This window comes from Lotus japonicus, chromosome 2 (assembly GCF_012489685.1).
Source record: "Lotus japonicus ecotype B-129 chromosome 2, LjGifu_v1.2".
Lineage (NCBI taxonomy): Eukaryota > Viridiplantae > Streptophyta > Magnoliopsida > Fabales > Fabaceae > Lotus > Lotus japonicus.
This window is the reverse complement of record NC_080042.1, coordinates 5,590,372-5,612,694: the sequence shown is the minus strand read 5'-3', so window position 1 is coordinate 5,612,694 and position 22,323 is coordinate 5,590,372. Positions and strand designations below refer to the sequence as shown.

At 36.4% G+C, this 22,323-nt stretch overlaps 2 protein-coding genes and 2 long non-coding RNA genes across 8 annotated transcripts; 1 reads left to right on the top strand and 3 right to left on the bottom strand.

The window, feature by feature from the left end:
• Nucleotides 1-1,034: 1,034 nt before the first annotated feature.
• Nucleotides 1,035-2,752, top strand: LOC130737454 (B3 domain-containing transcription factor VRN1-like). The gene is made up of 4 exons (XM_057589215.1): nt 1,035-1,670; nt 1,758-1,897; nt 1,979-2,234; nt 2,423-2,752. Exons 1-4 carry the CDS (start codon nt 1,109-1,111, stop codon nt 2,488-2,490), a joined length of 1,026 nt encoding a protein of 341 aa, XP_057445198.1. The 5' UTR covers nt 1,035-1,108; the 3' UTR covers nt 2,491-2,752.
• A 5,889-nt stretch (nt 2,753-8,641) lies between these two features.
• On the bottom strand, nt 8,642-10,293 carry LOC130735209 (uncharacterized). The gene is made up of 3 exons (XR_009018339.1): nt 10,161-10,293; nt 9,408-9,480; nt 8,642-8,897 (listed from the first exon to the last, which is right to left on the bottom strand). It is a non-coding gene; the product is annotated as an uncharacterized LOC130735209 (long non-coding RNA).
• Nucleotides 10,294-13,596: 3,303 nt separating this feature from the next.
• On the bottom strand, nt 13,597-16,088 carry LOC130737453 (uncharacterized). Of its 4 annotated transcripts, none has more exons than XR_009018703.1 (5): nt 15,794-16,088; nt 15,525-15,616; nt 14,748-15,374; nt 14,254-14,400; nt 13,597-13,872 (listed from the first exon to the last, which is right to left on the bottom strand). It is a non-coding gene; the product is annotated as an uncharacterized LOC130737453 (long non-coding RNA). The 4 variants fall into 4 exon arrangements; XR_009018701.1 differs by having other exon boundaries at nt 14,748-14,887; nt 15,212-15,374; nt 15,525-16,081; XR_009018700.1 differs by having other exon boundaries at nt 15,525-16,087.
• Nucleotides 16,089-18,890: 2,802 nt separating this feature from the next.
• Nucleotides 18,891-21,832, bottom strand: LOC130735208 (B3 domain-containing transcription factor VRN1-like). Of its 2 annotated transcripts, XM_057587285.1 has the most exons (6): nt 21,673-21,832; nt 20,740-21,244; nt 20,496-20,644; nt 20,104-20,374; nt 19,746-19,843; nt 18,891-19,308 (listed from the first exon to the last, which is right to left on the bottom strand). In XM_057587285.1, exons 1-6 carry the CDS (start codon nt 21,754-21,756, stop codon nt 19,063-19,065), a joined length of 1,353 nt encoding a protein of 450 aa, XP_057443268.1. In that variant the 5' UTR covers nt 21,757-21,832; the 3' UTR covers nt 18,891-19,062. The 2 variants fall into 2 exon arrangements, with proteins under 2 accessions (XP_057443268.1, XP_057443269.1); XM_057587286.1 differs by lacking the exons at nt 18,891-19,308; nt 19,746-19,843 and adding an exon at nt 19,858-20,023.
• Nucleotides 21,833-22,323: the final 491 nt, after the last annotated feature.

The following is a 22,323-nucleotide window of genomic DNA, read 5'->3' as shown; positions in this document are numbered from 1 at the left end:
GTTTGAAGTACCCCTTGTACTTTTATTCAATATATTATGCTTTACCTATATAAAAAAAAACCACTCTTAGATGTAGACGCTCAGAGAGTAAAAGGATGAGAATAGATAAAAGTAAAAAATGTCATATGTGATGTCATCCGATAAGAAATTAGAGATAAGAAAAATAAAGTGTTATTTTTCTGTGAGTCAGGACACTTAATTAAGGTAGAAGTTGCTGTCACACTCAGTTTTTACACGGCCATACACAATCAGTTTTTACCTTTCTTATTTCTTCCTTTTGTATGTGTTGGGTAGGGTACTATAGTACCCATTCCCGTACCCGTGTTTTCAAAAGATACTCGTACCCATATCCGCGTGAGTAGCAATTTGAATGCTCGTTCCCGTACCATCTGGGTACCTATATGTCCGTACCCGTGCTCATTACCCACAATTTAGTTAACGAAAATTTAATTTTCATTCTCCAAAATAAAATAATATATAACTACTATTATAAAATAAAAAGCATTAATTAAAAATACAAAAGACTATCCAGATATTTAATAAGTAAAACCATTCATTCATTTTTAAAAGAGTAACTTAGAAACTTATAACTTTAATTTAATTTGTTGATATATATATTTCAAAGTGTGTATATATAATAAAAATAGTTAATAAAGTGTGTGCGAATATGGGGTGGGTTGGATACTATATTACCCATACCTGCACCTGTACCCACTAATTTTTACGGGTAATTATCCATACCCAACCCATACCCATCTAGCGGGTTTTTACCCTACCCATTGTGAGTATTTTAAGCGGGTACCCAATGGGTCCGAGACCCATTGTCATCCTATGTGTATTGATTTGTGCCAGTGAAAGTTGTTTTATTTTACAGCATAGCATCTATCTCCATGATTGTTAGCATATTTATATGAACTTCATTTTTCTCAAAATCAATTCTTAACCATCTAAAAACTACTTCTTCAATGAATTTTGCATTTAGAATCAATTGGTGAAGTATTTTCAAATATGCATATGCCTATCAACCATTTGGAGTGATTACAGAAATTAAGTCATTAGGATTAAAATATTTGAATTGCTGTTATGCTTGTGAATTTATTTATGTAGAATGCTAACATACGGTTCTACACAGAAGATTCCAAACGGTTTCACTAGGAAATTCAATGGTGATATGTCAAACCCGGTAATTCTCAAGCCTCCAGATGACACTAAATGGGAGATACATTGGAGCAAACATGATTCTGAGATTTGGTTTCAAAAGGGTTTGAAAGAATTCGCGAAATATTACTCCCTGGATCATGGGCACTTGGTGTTGTTTGAATTCAAGGATGCCTCTAATTTTGAGGTGCGTATATTTGGCAAGGGCACCCTTGAAATAGAATATCCTATGATCCATGGCAATCAAGATGAACAGAACAACAACCTTGATCAGATGAGTGACAACTCAGTTGAAATTTTGGATGAGCTACCTCCATGCAAGAAGACTAGGCTAAAATCACCAATATCAAAAACTCAACCACATAGGAAATTGAGAGCTGGAATTACTGGAGATGTTGGAAGTAGCTCCAGATTGAAGAATTATTCAAAACAAGTCAAAGTTGAAGGTAATCAGTCCCAAGATGCAAACTTTGAGAAGTCAACATTTGAACCTGACCAGAACAAATTGGAGGGTATGTATTTGATTATGCATCTCTATTGGATTATGCAAGATTATGAGGTTATATTTTCATAACACACCCATGAACTCAATTTTTCAGAGAATATGGATGGTACCTCTGGATTTGAGCATTTAACTCCTAAAATAACTGAAGGTTTAAAAAGAGGCACAACCTTGAGATCTATAAACCCCTCTTTCAAGATTGTCATGAAATCTTCATATATTGGTGGATATTCCTTGGTAAGTTTTGATTAGCATCTTTTGTATCTTCATAAATATAACTTGAGTTTTAAGATTTTCTAACTTGTAAAGAAAATCCAGCACATCCCATCAAAATTTGCAGAAACATATTTGAAGAAGAAAGATGGTGATATCTTCCTTGAGGTCTTGGATGGGAGAAGTTGGCATGGTACATATGATCTCTACAAAATTAAAAATGGATGGAGGCAGTTTGTATTGGATAATAATTTGAAAGCAGGGGATGTTTGTCTTTTTGAGTTGACTAAGAAACAACCCCTTTCTTTTAAAGTATTGATCTTTCCACTTGAGGAAGAGCCATATCCCCATTCACCACAAGGTAAATCCAATTTGGTATTATAACATATTTATGTCGCTTCTTTTTCATCAGAATCAATTCTTAATACAAAAGTTACATACAAAAGCTTTTCCCCAGAATTAATTCTGACTTCAAAATTGTATGAGTTTCGAAAAGTTTTACTCAGTGTGATCTATATAGTAAAAGTTGTAATTTTCTTCCTTAATTAGAATCAGCTCAAGGAGATGCAGTTAATAGCTTAGACCCTGCAACTGCAAGAAAGAACCCCAGATGTTAAAAGTGAAACTATTGCTGCTACCAGTAATAACGGTAAATCAACATGAAGGCTGAAGCCAAATTATTCGGAAGGATCAAAGGATGGTAAGGTTTATGAAGTGGCAAATGAAAGAGGTTTCTCCTAGTACCCATAAAAAATGCATATAATCAGTTTGTACTTTGTATGGGGATTGTAAAAAACTGTAGTTTCATGGAAATTTTATATCCTGAAAGCAGCAAGGCTGAGGCCTGAGGTTATTGTTATTATGTTATACTTCCATTAACTTACTTGTGCAGCTTGTGCCGAGTGCATTACTTCCATAGAAAGAGGCACATTGTGAATGGAGATGTATGTGTCTTTGACCTCATCAACAAGGAAGATCCGGTGCTTGATGTTCATATTTTCTAGGGGCACTGTTAGGAAATCTCTAGCGAGCTATTGGTATTGAAAAAGCATGTTTCTATAAAATCAATTCTATTTAGTTAAAACCAATTTTTACCAATTGAAATCATATTTGCATGTATCAATAAAATTGATTTAATAAATACTGGCCACTAACGTTTCCCTAGCTCTTTCAGACGACGACGGCTAGCCTCCCTGCTAGTCCTCGGCGGTGAAACTTTCTTCTATGCAACCTTCGTCTCAAGCTTCATCAACTGGCTCTCAATCTCGCGCAACACCACTTTTCCTTTTTGTTCTTGAACCCCTGTTCAGGATCTCGGTGCCACCTACCTTGGCTCTCGATCTCAAACTTCTTTGTTTCCCTTCGCAGAGTCTTAGCTTGCTTCTCTGTTACCATGGAGGTTCTCTGTTCTGCCATGGCTTCCCCTGTCGCAGGGAGTGTGGCTTCGAAGGGTGGTCAAGTAACTGGGTTCGATGGCGGTGATGCAGACGAAGAGGAGACCGAGGATGGTATGGAGGGTCCGAATCAGAGCATGGAGGGCGGTTTGGTTGGTCCGGAACAGAGGTCAGGGGGTGATGATGGTTTTCTCTAGCATGTGTCACCCTTTTCATCGATGGCATCTCCGACATGGTGGGGTACAACGAGATCAGGGACTTGTTTGCGCAACATGGGAAACCAGAGAAGGTGTTTGTTCAGCGTGTGAAGAAAGAGGGTCGACGGTGGCGCTTTGGGTTTGTCAGATTTGAGTCTGTAGCTTGTGTGGAGATGGCAATCAAGTTTTTGGACTGGCTCAAGGTAGGAGGTACTTTTCTGGTCGTGAAGAAGGCGAGGTTCCCTTTCTTGGGCGTCCCGTATGTGGCTCCTGCGGAAATGGAGGTCGGTTCTCGGGCTTCGGGGGAAGATGCTAGGGGGTCGCAATTTCAGGGAAGGAAAGCTAAGGGGTAGATTCAAGGTCTTATTCTTGGAGGGATGTTCCGTTTGATTCTTCGTCGATTGAGGAGAGGTTGTTTGAGGTTAAATATTGTCTTTGTGATTTGGAGCCTATAGTTCTAATGGAGGCTCTCTTCCCTGAGTTATCTAGTTGGGACCGTAGAGATCTTGTGCAGGTGGACGTAGGTTATTCTGAAGACGCCGGCTTGGCAGAGGTGGGTCTCGATTCACACGTTTGCGGTGGTTTAGCGGTGGTGGAGAGAAGCCCACATGACTTGGGGTTTTCGGCACCACCTTTGGGTTTTGAGGGTAACCATTCTTTTGAGTTTGGTTCGACCTCTGGTGCGGCAGAAGCATCTGATCTTGAGGGATGTTTGACTATCCTACCCTCTCCAAAGGAGGCAACTATCATGGAGAAGAGTCATGGTGTGCTAGAGGGGGCTTCAAGTTGTAATGAGATTTCTACTAGGCCTCGTGGACGTCCTAAAAAGGTAAAGAAATATCAGCACTCTCGGTTCATGATGGTGGTTCCCTCCGATGGTGCTGGACCTGTGCATCTGCCAGAGGGGGGAGGGGGGGAATGGTTTGTTTGACGTTCCTATCTCTATATATAGATGCTAGAGCCAGGGCCCTCAAATGTGAGTTATGCTGGAGAGTACTTTACTATATCAAAAAAGGCATGGCTTCTTGTGAGAGTTTTAGGGCTTGAGTACCCAGGCAGTGATCTCGAGACTATTCGCGGGTTGATCAAACGGTCCAAGGTTCGTTCATTGTCGCCTCTAATTTTTCTAATAAAAAGTTAAATTAAAACATATGGTAGGTGGGTTTGTGCATTCTCCATGCTTCAAGCCTAAACGGGCAAGTTCAAACAGACTCTTGCATGCAGGGCGTGTTAGAAATAATAATATAAAATCATTAATGTGGTCGTTACCCAACAACCAAAGCTTTTGAGATAATTGGTTATTTAACAAATAATAAATTTTAGTAGAATCGATTATGTTAATTACGCTAACATTGATAAAAAAAAATTAAATCATGTAAATCCAGAACATATTTCAGGTGGTTGCGAGTTTTTCAATTTATTTTTTCAAACATAAATCTAAAAACAAAACGTGTTACGAAAAAAAAACTTGGAATGGATTTTCACTTAATATAAAATTCATTTGACTCTAACTTTTTAAAACTAAAAAATTGATTTTGTGATAATGGTTTTTAGTTTTAATAAAATGTACACCTCTATCTCATTCATGGACCACAACCACCGCTACCATTTTTGTCTATGCTAACCAACAACCTCCACTGTTGTCGCCACCTTGTACCCATGCCCACTGCCACCACCCAACACCCTCCACTCCACTGACACTACTAGTACCACCGCCATCATTTGAAACCCGCCACCGCCACCCAATACCTTCCACTAATACTACCACTTGATACCCTCCCTAACCATCACTATCATCGCGACACATCCACAACTACCACCACCGTCCACCATCGTCATCATCCTCCACTACCATTTCATCACAACCACGTAACATCCAGCTCCCACCACCACTGCCTACATTATTGTCATTGCCACCACCACCGCCACTGCATTCGTCACCGCCGCCATCACTGTCATCGCTTACACTAGGTAACATCCACCACCACCATCACCGCCACGTTCATCGGGTAACATAGACCACTGCCACCACCACCATCCTCCCCACCAAGTAACATCCATCACCACCTTTATCACCCTCCTCCACCATCAATACCACCATCGCTGCTACCGAGTAACATCTACCACCTCTACTGCCCTCCACCAATCAGTGTTGGAGACAGGGGGTGACGATCATGTCATAGTCCCCCCATTATACTAATATTCTCTACCAATACCCCTATAAAAATACATATAGCACCACCCTAACTAAATATATTACCTCTTGAGTTAGCTGGTGTCTTAGTCAATGAAACTTTAAACTTTTCCTTTCTCTACTCACTCGATTGTTGTTGCTATTTTTATCTCTTCCCCTTTTAGTGACACATTTTTCTTATATAAATGTGAATTATATATCAAATTTGTTGTATATAAATGACGCATGTGAAAATTTAATTTCTTTTCTTTTGAAATCATACAAACTGTAATCTTCGTCACCCCAAAATAAGAATTTTGCCTCCGCCACTGCAACCAATACCACCATTATCACCATCGCTGCTACTAATTAACAACCAGCTCCATTATCACCTCCACCATTCCACCAGATAACATCCAACACCACTACCACTGCTGCCACTAGTTAACATCCACCTCCACTACCACCACTGTCGCTAGGTAACATCCACCACCACCACCTTTGCTACTTGGTGTCCTTTACAACAACTATCCAACACCCTCCTCTAGCACCACCATTGACACGCTCTACCATTTCTTCCACCTTTCACTGCTACACACGCTATACAAATAGATGTAATGTTGAAGATGTCTTACAACAATAATGACTATCTTGAATTTTCATAATTAACAAATTTTTTAGAAAAAAACTGTAAAAAAAAAATGAAACTGAATTTATAAAATAGAAAATTAGTTTTATTTTAAAAATTTAGAAATATAAAACTAAAAATTACCGCTCTCCATGAGGCTTAAATAGTTCTCACCCCCGCAATCAACTACCATCTATTTGTTTACCTAAAATAAAACTACCCTCTATTTCTCTTAAACTTATGAGATAATGTGAGATATTAAAAATAATAATATATAAATTCATTCATATGACATTTACTCAATAGCTTAAACTTATGAAATAATTTGTTCCTTGACATAGTATTAGAGCTCCTATAACCAAGTGGTCAAGAGTTCGATCATTGTCGTCGTTCTCAAGTAGTCTAATAAAAAAATGTTGAACATCAGCATATGGTGCTGGGTCTATGCATTGTGAATGCTTCAAGTCCAAACGGAATCTTTCATGAGCAAACATATTAGAAATAATAATATAAAATCATACATATAACTTTTACCGAATAGCTTAAGTTTTGAGAAAATTAATTCCTTCACACGTACAACATGTTAAGTCAGGTAAAGCATACCCCAAAAGTATTACAAACCTGATAAACAATGTTCAGGATTTACATATTTAAGTATTAATTATTACATTAGCATAAAAGGTCAATTTCAATTTTCACCCATTGCATTGCAGAGTAGAGATGACATGTACATAGATTTACAGTTCCGTTACAATAAAAGATTACGTGCATGATGCTCATGTTTTACTGGTCGCAGCAATTGTTTCAGTTTCAACATCTGGGATTCTTGCAGGTACATGATCTAATTAACCCATTAACTCCATCTCCTAGTCCTTGAGCCGATTCTAAGCAAGAAAATTACAATCATTACTGTCCAGATCACAGAAATAAAACTTTTAAATGAAAGAATAACAAGTTGGATTTACCTTGTGTCTGAGGGTTTTCATGTTAATTGCTTCTTTTTCTTGCACAAGTAACAAACAAGTATACAAAAAGAAAAATTCAATCTAACGAAGTAGGTACTATGCTACATTTTGCTATCTTTTCCCCTTTCCTTGCCAGCCATCTTTTTAGTAGGAGCTGAAGTTTATTTTCTTGGAATGATCCTTTTTTTCCCTTTAATTTCATGCAACTCCAACATGTTACCTCACACGTCTTTCTGATGTCATGAAAAGGATCCCATCATTATGTGAACCACTGAGTTCCTTTGACTCCTTTGCAGCAAATTTCCTTTTTGATAGAGAATATTTTTTTTTTGATAATTTGGACGGTCTGAGACCCTGATATATAGAGAAAATATTGGTCACACAGGGTTTAATTGATCTCATTCCAGAATGGACACATTGGAAGATATGCTTTTTTCATATCATGACAAAACTGCACCTCAAACATTTAATAGATCTTTTGATCAGCTCATGAATTCAAAGTTTCAGATAGTAACATAACAGGTCTCTCTTCATAAAGCAATTAATTTAACTTGATTTTCATTTTTGAGCACATGAGGGTCACATCACATCTGTCAGAACAACATAACTTTACGTTTGGATATATGCATACACTAAAAAAAATATATTTTTAGTGGGATTGATATTATTAAGTTGCGGCATTTATTAAGGCCCAGTTTGGAAGAGCTTATTTGAGCTTATCTGACAGCATAAGCTCTTATGCCAGCGTTTGGGAGGGCTTATGCAAACAGCTTATGACCTGCCATAAGCTATTTTCAGCTTATTTTCATAAGCTACTCAGGATAGCTTATGAAAAACAGCTTATGCTTATATACAGCTTATTTTTAATTTATTTCAATAAATTTTCAAAAATAACTTATGAATAAGCGCTTATGTCATAAGCGCTTATGACCATAAGTGCTTAATTAAACTGTTTTTCCAAACGGGGCCTAAATGCCCCAAGTGTTATTAGTGACATTCACATTTAAATGCCTTTATTACATGTGCCACAACTGTTTTGTGGTATTTTTTGCTTAAATGCCGGTTTTGTATGCCACAACCGGTATTGGCATTTTTTAAATGCCACGAAATGCACCAACCATTGAATTAGGCTCAAACTTTACTGACATCCTTTAAGTGCCACAAAATGCATAATTCAGGTTTTGACCCATCCAAGTGATTTTTTTATTTTTTATTTTTTTTATTTGTGAATCAATTTAGATGAATTCTATTTTTTTTGAAAAGAATTTAAATGAATTCTTAAAATCTCTAATATGTTTGTGATTAGGGATTAAACTAACACCAAATTAAGCAAAGAGAGAATAGGATAAAAAAGAACATAATAATGAATATTAATAAGCATGTGCATGATAATGCTACAAGTAATTGCAAGACCACTCTTCAAAGGTGGTTCAGTCACTCATAAAAAAAATTACAATTCACTGCTATTACATATCTCAAATATGCAACATCTTTACTAAATTCTGAGTACGCCTCAAGATGTCACAAGGTTCAATCCAACTGACAAATGGGCATGAACATGAAAGGAAATATATGGTTCCAGCATCTGAATTTGAGTACATAAGGATTTAAAGACTCAATTATTTTTAGATATTTCTTCATTGTATCTATATTGTCATCAATTGACCCTGCAATGAAAAGGGTAGACATTTGTGAAATTTCTAATCAGTAGCTGAAGCTAATAAACCATAAGTCAATATAATAATCTGAAAGTATGAATTATCTAAAATGAAATCAAAATTAAGATGGAAATAGATTCACGTACAAATCAGAGTTAAAGGGTTCAACAAAATTGGAAGTACAAAGCTATATAAAACATGAAGTTCTTCCATTAATTGCACATATAAATCTAGTTACAACAGTGTCATTTAAGTTTCAGACCAAACATTAATTCTCAACAGATGAAAAGATCACTGAATTACCAAGTATTTTTTGAACCAAAAAAGGGGGAAAACCCACATAAAATTTCTCAAGTCCCAAACAGCAACTACAGTTAAACAAGATGCTAAAACAAATGTGGATGACAGAACAGTTGTGGAAGCAAGGACCCAATCAAGTAATCACTTCAATGAGAAACATAAATGAAAACATTCAGCATTCAAAACTAAATTTCCAAAGTAGTAGCAAACATGACTAACCTCACTAACATTAGTGAAATCTCTTTGCATGATCAGCAGTTTCAACCGGTTCATCATTAGCATTGACATTGTCCTTAAAAATTAAAACCACACCAAATCAACATTTGTACTCATTAAAAACTGCAACATATTACCTTAGTTAAATTAATAAGTAACATTACCATTTGAGTAAAAGTCGCGAACAAAGCACCAAGTTTGATGAGATATTTGTTTTCCTAACCATCTAATTCCCTCTATTACAGCCTCCATTCTAGCGATAAGGCCTGCTTTAACTAACTACTCTTGACAGTTTTACAAGGTCTGCTTTAACTGACAAGGCCTAACTAACCCGTGGGCCAATTTGTGTTTCTTCTCTTGTAAGCCTTACTAATCATGCTTGTCTTACATGGGTTTTGCATAGTTTCCCTTGAGAAAATTGAGCTCTCTTAAACTAAAAAGACCTCCTTGTATATATTAAAAGCTAGTCCACTTATTTATGAAACCACTTTGTTCTCTTTCTCAGTAATGTTGTGTTCATAATCATAATTTAATATTGTTCAATAGCAAGCCCAGCCCTCAAGCAGTTCATGTGCGAATGGGTTGACCTCAAAAGTGATTATAAATTATAATGACCCATGTGTCAAATAATTTTGTTAATTCAGATAAAATTATAGTGCATGGCTGTATATAATTGTAAAAAACAGTAAAATTAGAAAGCCTACATGAATAAAATAATAATCATAACTCAAATAAACTTAAAAACAAATGACATACTACTATCCAATGGTGGAGGCTCCTTATGAGGCATAGAACGTCCCTCAAATGAAACTTGAGACATCAAATATGAGATGTCATGAGACACTCTAGTAGGTGAATGAATACAAACACCATAATTTGAGCGTTTGGCTTTATGGTGCATGGCTGTAGCATTGGAAAAAATTGTAAAATTAGTAACGCTACATGTATAAAATAATAATCATAACTTAAATAAACTTAAAAACAAATGACATACTATTATCCAATGGTGGAGGCTCCTTATGAGGCATAGAACGTCCCTCAAATGAAGCTTGAGACATCAAATATGAAGTGTCATGAGACACACTAGTAGGTGAATGAGTAGAAACACCATAATTTGAGTGTTTGGCTTTATGGTGCATGGTTGCATGAGTGAAAAAATACAGTAAAATTATTATGGCTACTTGAATAAAATAATAATCACAAGTTGAATAATAAACATAAAAACAAATGACATACTACTATCCAATGGTGGAAGCTTCTTATGAGGCATAGAACGCCCGTCAAATGAAGCTTGAGACATAAATTATGAGGTGTCATGAGACACTCTAGTAGGTGAATGAGCAGAAGCACAATTCTTTGACCATTTGGGTTTATGATACATGGCTGTATGAGTGAAAAAATACAGTAAAATTAGTATGGCTATATGTATAAAATAATAATCATAAGTTAAATGAACTTAAAAACATGTGTCATACTACCCAAAGATATTCCCTTTTTATTTTTGCTACTCATCCATCTCTGCATTTCCAGAATTCCAGATATGAATTCACCATCTACATCATCTCTAGCCAATGTTATTGTATCATCTTCATTTGACAATAAATTGCTTAAGTCTTGCTCTTGGTATTCCTCACTTTCAATATCATCCATAACTTCTCCCATGTCAGACAAATCCCTTGGCATCATATGCACCACAACACTCCAAGTCTAAATGGATTCAAATCATATTCCACCCCTCGCAAATATACAATTTAAATTGAGTTACTGACTAACAATGATAATAAAAATGAAGTCAAAGTCACTAAAATTGAGTTAGTGATGGATTTAGATAATAACGAAAGATGGAAGGTACTTGGGGATGGATGCCCAAACCAGTTTCACTGTAAAGTTAGCTATGCATTCAACCAACTATGCCTTTCATACTTGTCCAAAAGATTGTTAATTAGTATTGATGTGTGTCAAGAAGCAGTAATTTTATCAAACACCTAGCATGCATGCGCTGGCGCAAACACAAACACACATAGACTCACTTGTTTTACACGATTTCCTCAACAATCAAGCGAAGCGATGCATAGCGGCGAGTGAGAGATTAAGCATGAAATTAAGGTTAAGAAGGTTTGTTTTGGTTTGATTTTACCTGCTTCAGTGAGCAACAAATGATGTCACGTTCAGTTCTCACACACAATCAACTCAATTCCAGTCTCTTCTTCCTCCTTGTCGTTCTTCGATCCTGCTTTGTCGCACAATGGAAAACTCAAAATTCAAAATCGGAATACTCAAAATTCAGAATCGGAAAACTCTTATGCTAATTGAAAGCAGAGACAGTTAAAGAGGAGAAGACGCACACACATTTGAATCTAAGCAAACAGAAAAACCCTAGATACATAGATGAGTGAGAAAGAGAACCAGTACGAGAGTGAGGCGAGGGTTGTGGTGTTCCGGGAGCTCGGTCACGGTGGTGAAGACAACCGATGAGTGGCGGTGATGCGCGGTGATGATGCGCAGCGCAGAATTTCCGATGCGGTGCAGAGTTGCAGAGTTTGTACGAATGAGAGATGAATGAATGTTTAATGATTGTTCAGTGGGTGATTTTCAACTTAGCTAGATATAGTGTTCACTTTTGTTGAATGAGTGATTTTCAACGAGCAAGATATTTTTGTAAAAAAAGAAACCTTTTTTTTTAAATTAAAAAAAAGAAACCTTGAGTGTTATATTATAGGCAGAGACTATTTGGACCATCCCTCTTTACTATCCACACCATCCCCTTTTTTATAATTCCAAAAATATCCCCCACATAGAAAACATACAAAGCAGTAAAAAAAAAATACTCTCCCAATCTCACCTTCTTCTTCCTCTTCCACTCTCACCTTCCCCCATCCCTATTTCATCTTCTAAATCAATATATTAATTGCAACTTTGGTCCCTGACATTTACAAAAGCCACGATTTTGGTCCCTCGCCTAATTTAATTACAAAAATCGTCCCTCACCTAACACTTCGTGAACAACGTTGGTCCAACCGTCAATTTTTTAACGGAAGAAGCTTACGTGGCGTCTGAAAGCTTATGTGGAAGTGCCACTGGCGTCAGAATCGATTTTTCCTCTCCTCTCGGCTGTTTTTTTTATCTCATAGTGAAGCTTTGCTGTTGGGAGGCCTAATTGTTGGAACGCTGGGATTGAGGTTGTGTGCTATTCCTCTGAGTTTTTTTGTTGTTTTTTCCTCTGAGATGTAGAGGCATGTGCCTCCCTCTCTCCAGTGGCACTTCCACCTAAGTTTTCAAACACCACATAAGCTTCTTCCGTTAAAAAATTGACGGTCGGACCAACTTTGTTCACAGAGTGTTAGGTGAGGGACGATTTTTGTAATTAAATTAGGTGAGGGACCAAAATCGTGGCTTTTATAAATGTCAGGGACCAAAGTTGCAATTAAGCCAAATATATCACACACCTTGAAGCTCCAAATCAGTGTAGAAGATAAGTGGGTGAGATCAAGAGAAGATTAGAAGCTCAAAATAGGTGAGATTTTGGGATTTTTACAGGTTTTTTGCGTAAATCTGGGTTGAATATGTGGGTTCTGGTTCGTTCCGCCACTTTAAATGCGGACGTTTAATTGCTACCGCTATTTTAGTAGCGGTAACTTCCGCTATTTTAGTAGCGGTAACTTCCGCTATCTTAGTAGCGGTAACTACCGCTATCTTAGTAGCGATAACTTCCGCAATTAAAATAGCTGTAACGTCCGCTATCAAGGTAGCTGTAACTTCCGCTATTAAGATAACGGAAGTTACTGTAGTTTAAATTACGATTTTTGTTGCAGGTTCTGGTTTTAGTGTTTGACTTGGTGAATTTTATTGTCTATTAGGAGCATTATGACAGCTGGAACTTCTGAGGTTGATAATGAACATGCATAACTGAGCGTTTATGTTATGAGTTGGGCAGCGGTTCTGGGACCGGTGCATAACTGAGCGTTGCTAAAGTTGGGCAGCGGTTTTTAACCGCTACCCAATTAAAAGATGGGCAGCGGTTCCATGAACCGCAACGCATGGTATTAGATGGGCAGCGGTTAAAAACCGCTACGCATCAAGGAACAAACCGCTACCTAATATTAAAAAAAAAAAACCGCTACCTAAGATTAAAAAAAGAAAGAGAGAACCGCTACCTAACCTTTTTTTAACCTTTTTTATAAATGCAGCCAAATGAATCAAAACATGACTAAATTAACACTTGATACCCAATCTATATATCTGTGCTGAAATCAAACAAACTAAAAATTGTGCACCAAAATAAATTCCACAATTTTGAGATCCCAACAATAAATAAACTGTATCACACTCAATGACATCCTCTCAAGAATCTTCCCCCACCAAAGCGTTGCTAGACTTTGTCCACCCAGTGATATCAACTTCTCTGCAACACTGCCTATCAAAAAAAAAAAACTTCTCTGCAACATTTGAACAAATCTTGCAACTTCCACTGCATAGAAATCATGCAAAAAAAAAAAAAACACAATTGATTATGATGAATCTACTGATCCAGAATATTAGATGAATCGTGATGTGCTCAGAATCATGATAAGCAAAGTAAATTAAACCTACATTAGACTAAACAACCAGCTAGCTATCTCTATGAATAATACTAAACAACCAGTTAGAAGACAACTACATTACACACTTCTAATAGATGTCTCATCTAGATTTCTTAGTGCTCACACTCAGCCAAGTAATTATGCTAATGCAACACAGAGAAAAAGAAGAGTAATTGACATTAATAATTTGGGTGTCAATTATTTGATGAAAAAATCCTCCAGAGTTACTGAAAGGTTTATATTATTTTAGATGAGCATAAACAACTAACCTGATCGAAAACGTCTTCCCCTTGTTCACTTTCCTTCTTAACCAGTTCCACCTATTCAGCATAAAAGTCTTCAGCTTTGGCGCTCTCTGTTCTTGTATTAGAACTAGCTGCAATCACCTATTTTATCTCATCAACAATGGACCAGACCTGCTTTCATTCAAAAGCACCCCAGAGATTAAAAAATGAAGCAAAAAGATAAGAACACATGCAAAACGATTTTTTACTGAATGCACTACTAAAGACAATTGAGGGCAGAAAGAAGAAAATACAAAAAAAGAGCAAATTGTGACCAAGCATTAATGAGTCAGTAAGTTGTTTCAGTGTGATTGACAAAGATTGTAAGTAACTCAATTGAATAACAAGGTAAAACCTCTACAAACCAATCATTAATCAGGAAATAATCAAACGGTAAAATTTTGTTTCCACATACCAAGTGCCAACTAACAAAATTGCATAACTCCTTCACCTAACCAAAATATACAAATACGAAGTACCTTTGAAGTAGGTTCCAAAAAACAATGTGTTGTACATGGTCAACCCTGTCCACAAATCTCTCGTACAGAGTACGCAACCTTCATTTCCTTCCCTTTCACCGACACTTCAACTTCTGAAAATATCACCATGACGTTCGACACTGCAAAAATGCACTTTTAACATGACCAACAACGGTGACCCGTGCTAGTGTATCAAAAAATCCCAGCACAAATTCCATTACAAAGAGAACCATAACAAAGTTACAATAGAGTCAGGAAGCTAGCTAATAACGAAAAAACACTCGGGTATTAATTAGCAATGGTACCCAAAACAGATGTAAGGTCCTATGACATTCCCCACTCACTATCAATATCAACTATTATCAATACAAGAGAGAGGACAATGATTCCACTCAAAGAGAGAATAGGAGAAGTTTTTATGATTTACTTTAATCCATAGCCATTAGCCATGCCTTGAAATTTACCTCGTTCACAACCTGAGACAGCTCCTTCTCACTACCCCTAAAAATTACTGAATTTCTAAGCTTCCAGATACTCCAGACAGTGGCCAACCAAATTATCCAAGAAAAAATGTCCCCGTATTGCAGTAACCCAATAGAAATCAAACCTAATACTGTCAATTTGAAGCTATAAAAACAAAAACAAGAAAAAATGCATTAGGTAATCTAGCAACAAACTGTCTATTTGAAGTTAAATCTAAAAGAAATTATGGTAAATCCAATAAAAGTTATGGCTTTACAAACTTGATGATGACAGTGGGTTTTGTTGGGAATGTACCTTGCTTCTTCTTCTCCTTCTCACAGCTTTGTGCAAAGGACAAGAATATCGCATAAGAGGCAAAGACAACGACTGGGTGCAGTCTTCTTCTCCTTCTCATAGATTTGCGCAGAGGACAAGGGTATTACCCACGGCGTGGGGGAAACGTGCCGACGACAGAATCAAATTGCAGTTTTCAGAAAAAATCACAGGCTTCCATAGAAATTAAACGAAAAAACATAGCACACAAGATAGAAAATGGCAGGAAAAATAATGGTTACAAACCAAACCTCGATAATGGCAGCGGAAGGTGCGGCGGCAAGATGAAGCAGCAGAAGGTGCGGCGCGCTGTGGGATGCAGTCGCGCTGAAGCGCACGGGCTCGGTGAAGAAGAAGCAGAACCCACACGAGCTTGAGTGATGGAAGCGACGGTGAAGACGAACCAACACGGCGAGAAGCAGTGATCTAGATAGTGGCAAGGAGCTAGCGGTTTTTGATTTGGCACGGCGAGAAGCAGCTAGGGTTTTGAATTGAGAAGGGGAAGGAAAAGGAAAAGGATAAGTTTTGGATGGAAAATAAAAAAAAAAATAGAAAATTGGGTAGCGGTTCATTTAACCGCTACCTAGTGCCGAAATTTTAATTTTGGGTAGCGTTGCCGGTTCTCAGCCTTAAAATACATGTATTTTTTTTAATTTCCTTTTTTTTTTATAAGACTTGGGTAGTGGTTAAATGGAACCGCTACCATTTTGCCGCTGCCCATCCCACTTTTTGTGGTAGTGATGATGGCACAATTGTTGTTAAGGTGGATCTCACAAAGGCTTTTACTACTGATCAAGTAAGTATTAAAATTGTTTAGTAAGGACATGGTTACGTTTACGTGATGAGATAATGATTTATAATTTTTGTATGTGCAGGCTTTTGCATCCCCCGCTGATCTTATTGATTGGGCTCGCGGTGTAGGTAAAGAGAATGATTATGTTGTTATTGTGATTAAGTCTGACTACGGATCTGCAAAAAGGAAGCCTTTGATAACATTGGGATGTGAACGTGGTGGGAAGTATAGACCAGCGGCTCAAGTATTAAAACGCAGTCAAGCTGGAACAAAAAAGTCTGATTGCCTTTTCAGGCTAAGAGCAAGGCCTAGTAAGGTTGATGGGCGATGGAAGGTGATAGTTCATTCTGGGATTCACGACCATGATACAGCTGAAACATTACAAGGTCACTCTTTTGTTGGTCGTCTAAATCCTGATGAAAATGCCTTGGTGGGAAGTATGATTGAGAAAAGGGTTAAGCCAAGCGACATGTTGATTGCACTAAGGGAAAAAAACCCCATCAACTTGACTTGAATCAAACAAATCTACAATGAGAAGCAAGCCTACAATAGGACTCAGAGGGGACCTTTCTCAGAGATTCAACACTTGATGAATTTGTTAGAAGGTCACAAATACGCATATTGGTCTAGGGTTGAGGGTGGTTCTAATGTGATTAAATCTTTCTTCTTTGCTCACCCTGATTCTATTCATCTTTTTAATGAATTTCCTACTGTGGTGCTTATGGATAGTACATACAAGACCAACAGGTACAGAATTCCTTTACTTGAAATGGTTGGGGTGACATCAACTAATTTGACATACTCTATTGCCTTTTCTTACATGCGAATGAGCGCACAAATGAGGTGTTATAGGCATTAAATAGGTTGAAAGGGTTGATTGTGAAGGAAGAAAATCTTCCTAAGGTAATTGTCACTGACAAGGACACTATTTTAATGAAAGTCCTTGAAGACGTGTTCCCCGCAGCTTCTATGCAAGCGAAGCGATGCATAGAAATGAAAGCAAACACGACGAGTGAGAGATTAAGCATGAAATTAAGGTTAAGAAGGTTTGTTTTAGTTTCATTTTACCTGCTTCAGTGAGCAACAAACGATGTCACGTTCAGTTCTCACACACAATCAACTCAATTCCAGTCTCTTCTTCCTCCTTGTCGTTCTTCGATTCTGCTTTGTCGCACAGTGGAAAACTCAAAATTCAAAATCGGAATACTCAAAATTCATAATCGGAAAACTCTTATGCTAATTGAAAGCAGGGACAATTTAAGAGGAGAACACACATTGAAATTAAAAAAAAAAACCTTGAGTGTTATATTAAATATTCATTTTTGAGTTTTGTGTATGTTTTTTTTGTTAAATCTTTTCTTTCTATTAATGTTTGTTTTTGTTTTTTTTTTTGGCTTAAATATGTCTTTGGTCCCTCTATCATTGATGCGGAGGGGACGACTGAGGCTTATCCCTCCATATTATTTTCAAAATAAGGGTGTATACCAAATAAAAATATTTAGAGGGGCATAAATCAAAAGATTTTGTGTTGTTGTTTTATTTTTATCTTTTGACTTGTTGTTTTAAATGGTAGATTAATATTATTTTTGTTTCTATTGATTAGTCCATCTTAACTAGTTGAAGTAACATTGATGTGCTAAGAATAAGATGTTTTTTTACAATTGACATTATTTCGTTGAGAGTAAAACTGAAAACATAATATTTCACATTTTTATCATATTACATTGAAAATACTTCTTTGTAAACTACATTTGAAGTACTATTAGAATTACTGTCATCACCATGATAAATGAGGTACGATGCGTGACTCTAGAGAATGCTAGGTCATGTAAAAACACCGGTCTTAACATAATTCTGGCACGTTAGTACTTAAAGAACATTTCTAAACTTATATTAAAAAATATTGATTTATTAACTTAAGTACCTTCATCATCGATCATAGAAGGGATGACTGATGAGACTTGGGTGCAAAAGCATTTTTTTGGTTACATAATGTAATGCATTTGAGTAAGCAACAAAATATAATCCATTTCAATAATTACATTCGTACCCATTTATGACTGTTCATTTGTACCATAATTATAATAAATAAAGAAATGAGGAAGTCAGAATAAACATCCAAACAAAAGAAATTAATAGTAAAAGCACCTTATTCTTTCCAAATCCTTTGCTAACTCCCCCATGTTTTAATTTAATCAATTCATCTGCACATTAATACCTGTACGCACAACCCCTACGTATCAATTGACATCAGTTTCAATTTTTTAATAGATTTAATGGTGTCACACAACCTTTAGTTAAAACAAAACAAAGAGGCACATGGGTGGACAAAAGAGAAGTAAAAAAGTCACTCTCATAAGACAGGTAATGGGACGTACTATCCTGTTTTAGTAGTCTTTAGCTGATTTTATGAATAGTAGTCATTAGAGTGAATGCTCAAATTGGTTTAGAGTAAAATATTAGACAGTAGAATTTACTAAACAGGATAAAGATACCACAAAAATATCTACACAGGATAACACAGATAAAATCTATATATAATATCTACACACAAAAATACCAAATATTTAACCAACTTATGTACAAACCTGATAAACTAAGTTTAGGACATACATATTTTAAAGGATTAATTAAGCATTACATAACCAATTTCATTGCCTAGTAGTCATATATAATATAGATATACCTCACCAAAACATCTCCAAATAATATATTATGGCCTTGACATTAGGCTTTGAAAATATGAACATGAAACACAGGAGCATCTTCTTCCTTGTTGATGAGTTCAAAGACACAAACATCTCCAACCAGCAATTTACTTTCTCTTGCAAATCGGGCCCAACCTTTTGACAACTTGCCCACACCTCGTTTTGGAAGATGGTACAACCCTACAGGCCAGAATTTATTTTCAAATCGCAACCGCAAGTGCTTCTTGTTTTTTAAGTGCTTCCTGACAAAGGCCTTTGGTACATCCTGATGCATCAACTTAAATTTAGATCAGATAAACACAGTTCATTAAACTACAACACTAACTGCATGCTTGGTGCTATAATATCATGATATGAAAACCAAGATGGAAAGCGACAACTTGGCTTATAGAAAAAAAAAACTACAAAGGGTCAGCTGCAAGATAAATGAAATCTAGAGTTAGGATATTCCTATGTTTAAAAAAAAATGTTAGATTTACTTGAATCTTTAGAAATTTGGTGTCTATATCTTCTTATAATTAATAAATAAGTGAATTCTATTGGGGAAAAAGAAGATCCCAAAGCAGTAAAACATGCACAAGTGAACTAACAAAACTTGATCATGTGGATAGACACAAAATTTAATGTGACAATATTAATATCTTTTGACTTGAGAGGATTCATTATCACCTCCTTTATTTGCTGCTAAATAATATACATTACCTGTCTGTAATCCCCCCACTTGTTTGGCTTTATATTGGCTGTGAAATAGGGGTTTTTTGGGGTGAATGCATCAGCTCTTTTCTGAGTTGCCTTCCTACCTGTGATATGGAAACAAAACTACATGGTTTAGAATGCACTCAGCATAACTTAGAAACTACTTACTCAACAAACAACATAGCTGTTTAAGATTTCACCTTTCCTAGTAATAGTAGTTTCATTTTCTACATCTATAATTCTTGCAGGGTCTAAGCCATTAACTCCATTTCCATGAACAGAATCTAAGGAACAAAACTACAATCTTTACCATTATGATCAAAGAATAATAATACTTTATGAAATTCTAACTTGCATAAATTACCTAGTGATGGAGGGGAATGAGGTTGATCTGATTCTCCCCCAGGTGGAAAGATTGATACCTTCAAAGAAAGAGGTTGACTCTTGGTCAATTCAAAAACACAAACATCCCCAACTTTCAAGTTATTGTCTGATACAAATTTCTTCCATCCAGCACTGATTGTCCCTTTTTCAAGAACATATTTAACAGGCCATGTTCTCCCATCCTTGACATGAAGGATGATCTCACCTCGCTTGTTCTTCAAATGCTTTTCTGCAAATTCTGATGTAACTCGCTGGATTTTCATGACAAGTTGGAAAATTTAACAAGTGACAATAAACAAGTTAAATTTCTGCTTCCAACACAAGATACAAAAAAATCACTGTGGACAAAACTGAAGCTAATCAAAAGCTCACTATGTATTTATTGGCATAGGCAGGTTTGATGACAACTTTGAAAGAGGGGTTTTTAGATGTGATGGTTCTGGCTCTGTTTGAAGCCTTAGTAATTTTAGAAGTTAACTCCTTCCATTTTAGGCATTCAAGGGAGTCACCACTCACATTCTCTGAAAATTTGAACAACATTACATGGGTATGTTATGAAAATGTAATCTCAATGCAATCATGAAGTGAGAAGATAATTCAATCATGAAATACATACCATCCAATTCCTCAAATTCGGTCCCTTGAGACTGATGATGACCTTTAACATGCTGAGGCAACTTTGGCGATTTGGATCTTCTTCCAACATCTCCACTTGTGCTAGGTCTCAATTTCTTACTTGGTTGAGAACTTGACATTGGAGATTTCAGTTTTCTCTTCTTGCATGAAGTTCTCTCATCCAAACTCTGAACTAAATCAGCATTAATTTGACCAAGATTGTCGGGTTCATCCTTATAGCCTTGGAAAGGGTATTCTATTTCAAGGGTACTCTTGTCAAATATGTGTACCCCAAAATCAGAATGTTTGTTGTATTCAAACAACAGCAAGTACCCATGATCAAGGGAGTAGTATGAAGCAAATTCTTTCCAACCCTTTTCAAACCAAATATAGCCATCTTCATGTTTAGTCCAATGTATCTTCCAGTCTTTGTCATCTGGAGGCTTGAGAAACACTGGGTTTGACACATCACCACCATGTTCCCTAGTGAAACCATTTGGAAGCATCTGCAAAGAAATTTATGTTAGCATGCATGATGAAATTCACAAGCATATATCAGAGAAATTTTAACTTTTTTAATCAATTGTACTAGTAATGATTCTGTTCTATTTCTTGATCACTCCAAATGCATGAAAGAGAGGAACTTTGTGGATACTTGGGCCATGCATGATGACCCAGAAGTGCTTCTTGCAAACAATTGGTTTTATATCATATAATCACTCATTAGAGGACCCAACTTTGCAGTAAAAAACAGAATTTCACACATCACATATACTAAGTAGAATTGGGAAAGGTAAAAATTTATCATGCATGTGTATGCCTTGGTAGCATAAGGTACTGTGACAGCAGTTTCTACCTTACTTAAAATCCGAAAGAAGATAAAAATTAAATGAAAAGAATGAGAAAAATAGGAGATGAAGGAACGAATACTTACAAGTTTTCCAGCTTCAAGACTTCTTGTTGTGATAATCTTAAAGAAACGAATTGCAGAATGCTTGTCTCGCTTGTTGCAAGTCATGGATGCTGGGACTGAGTGATTCTGTGACTAAGAAAATGAGATGATTGAGAATTGAGGTAGTATCTTACTCATTTTGCTTTTTATCGAACATTGATGACAAATATGAAATGAAATGGCAAATAAATAATGAGTTTAATTTTTATGTAGCTTTTTACACCATCAACCAATCAGATTTCAATAAAGTGAGAAAATATCTATTTTTATTTAATTTCATTAATTGACGTGACACATCCTTACAATCCGATTGGTTAACGGTGTAAAAAAATTTTACAATGTCCGTGCATCATACTTTTTCTCATAATTAATTGTTAGGAAATAAGACAACTCAAGAAATATAATAAAGAGAAGCACATTAAATAACACAAGAATATAATGTGGAAAGGGTAGAGAAATAATCTCACAGCACCCCTACATCCGTTTTAAAATGGTTATCTTAAGTTTTTTTTTTGTTTTTTGAAAGTTACCATAATATTAAAACTCAAGAGGCTAAAGAGGCAGTTACATCAGTCTGAACCAAAGAAAATGCAGTCGGTGGAGCTCTTGGCCAAGTAATCAGCCACAGAGTTA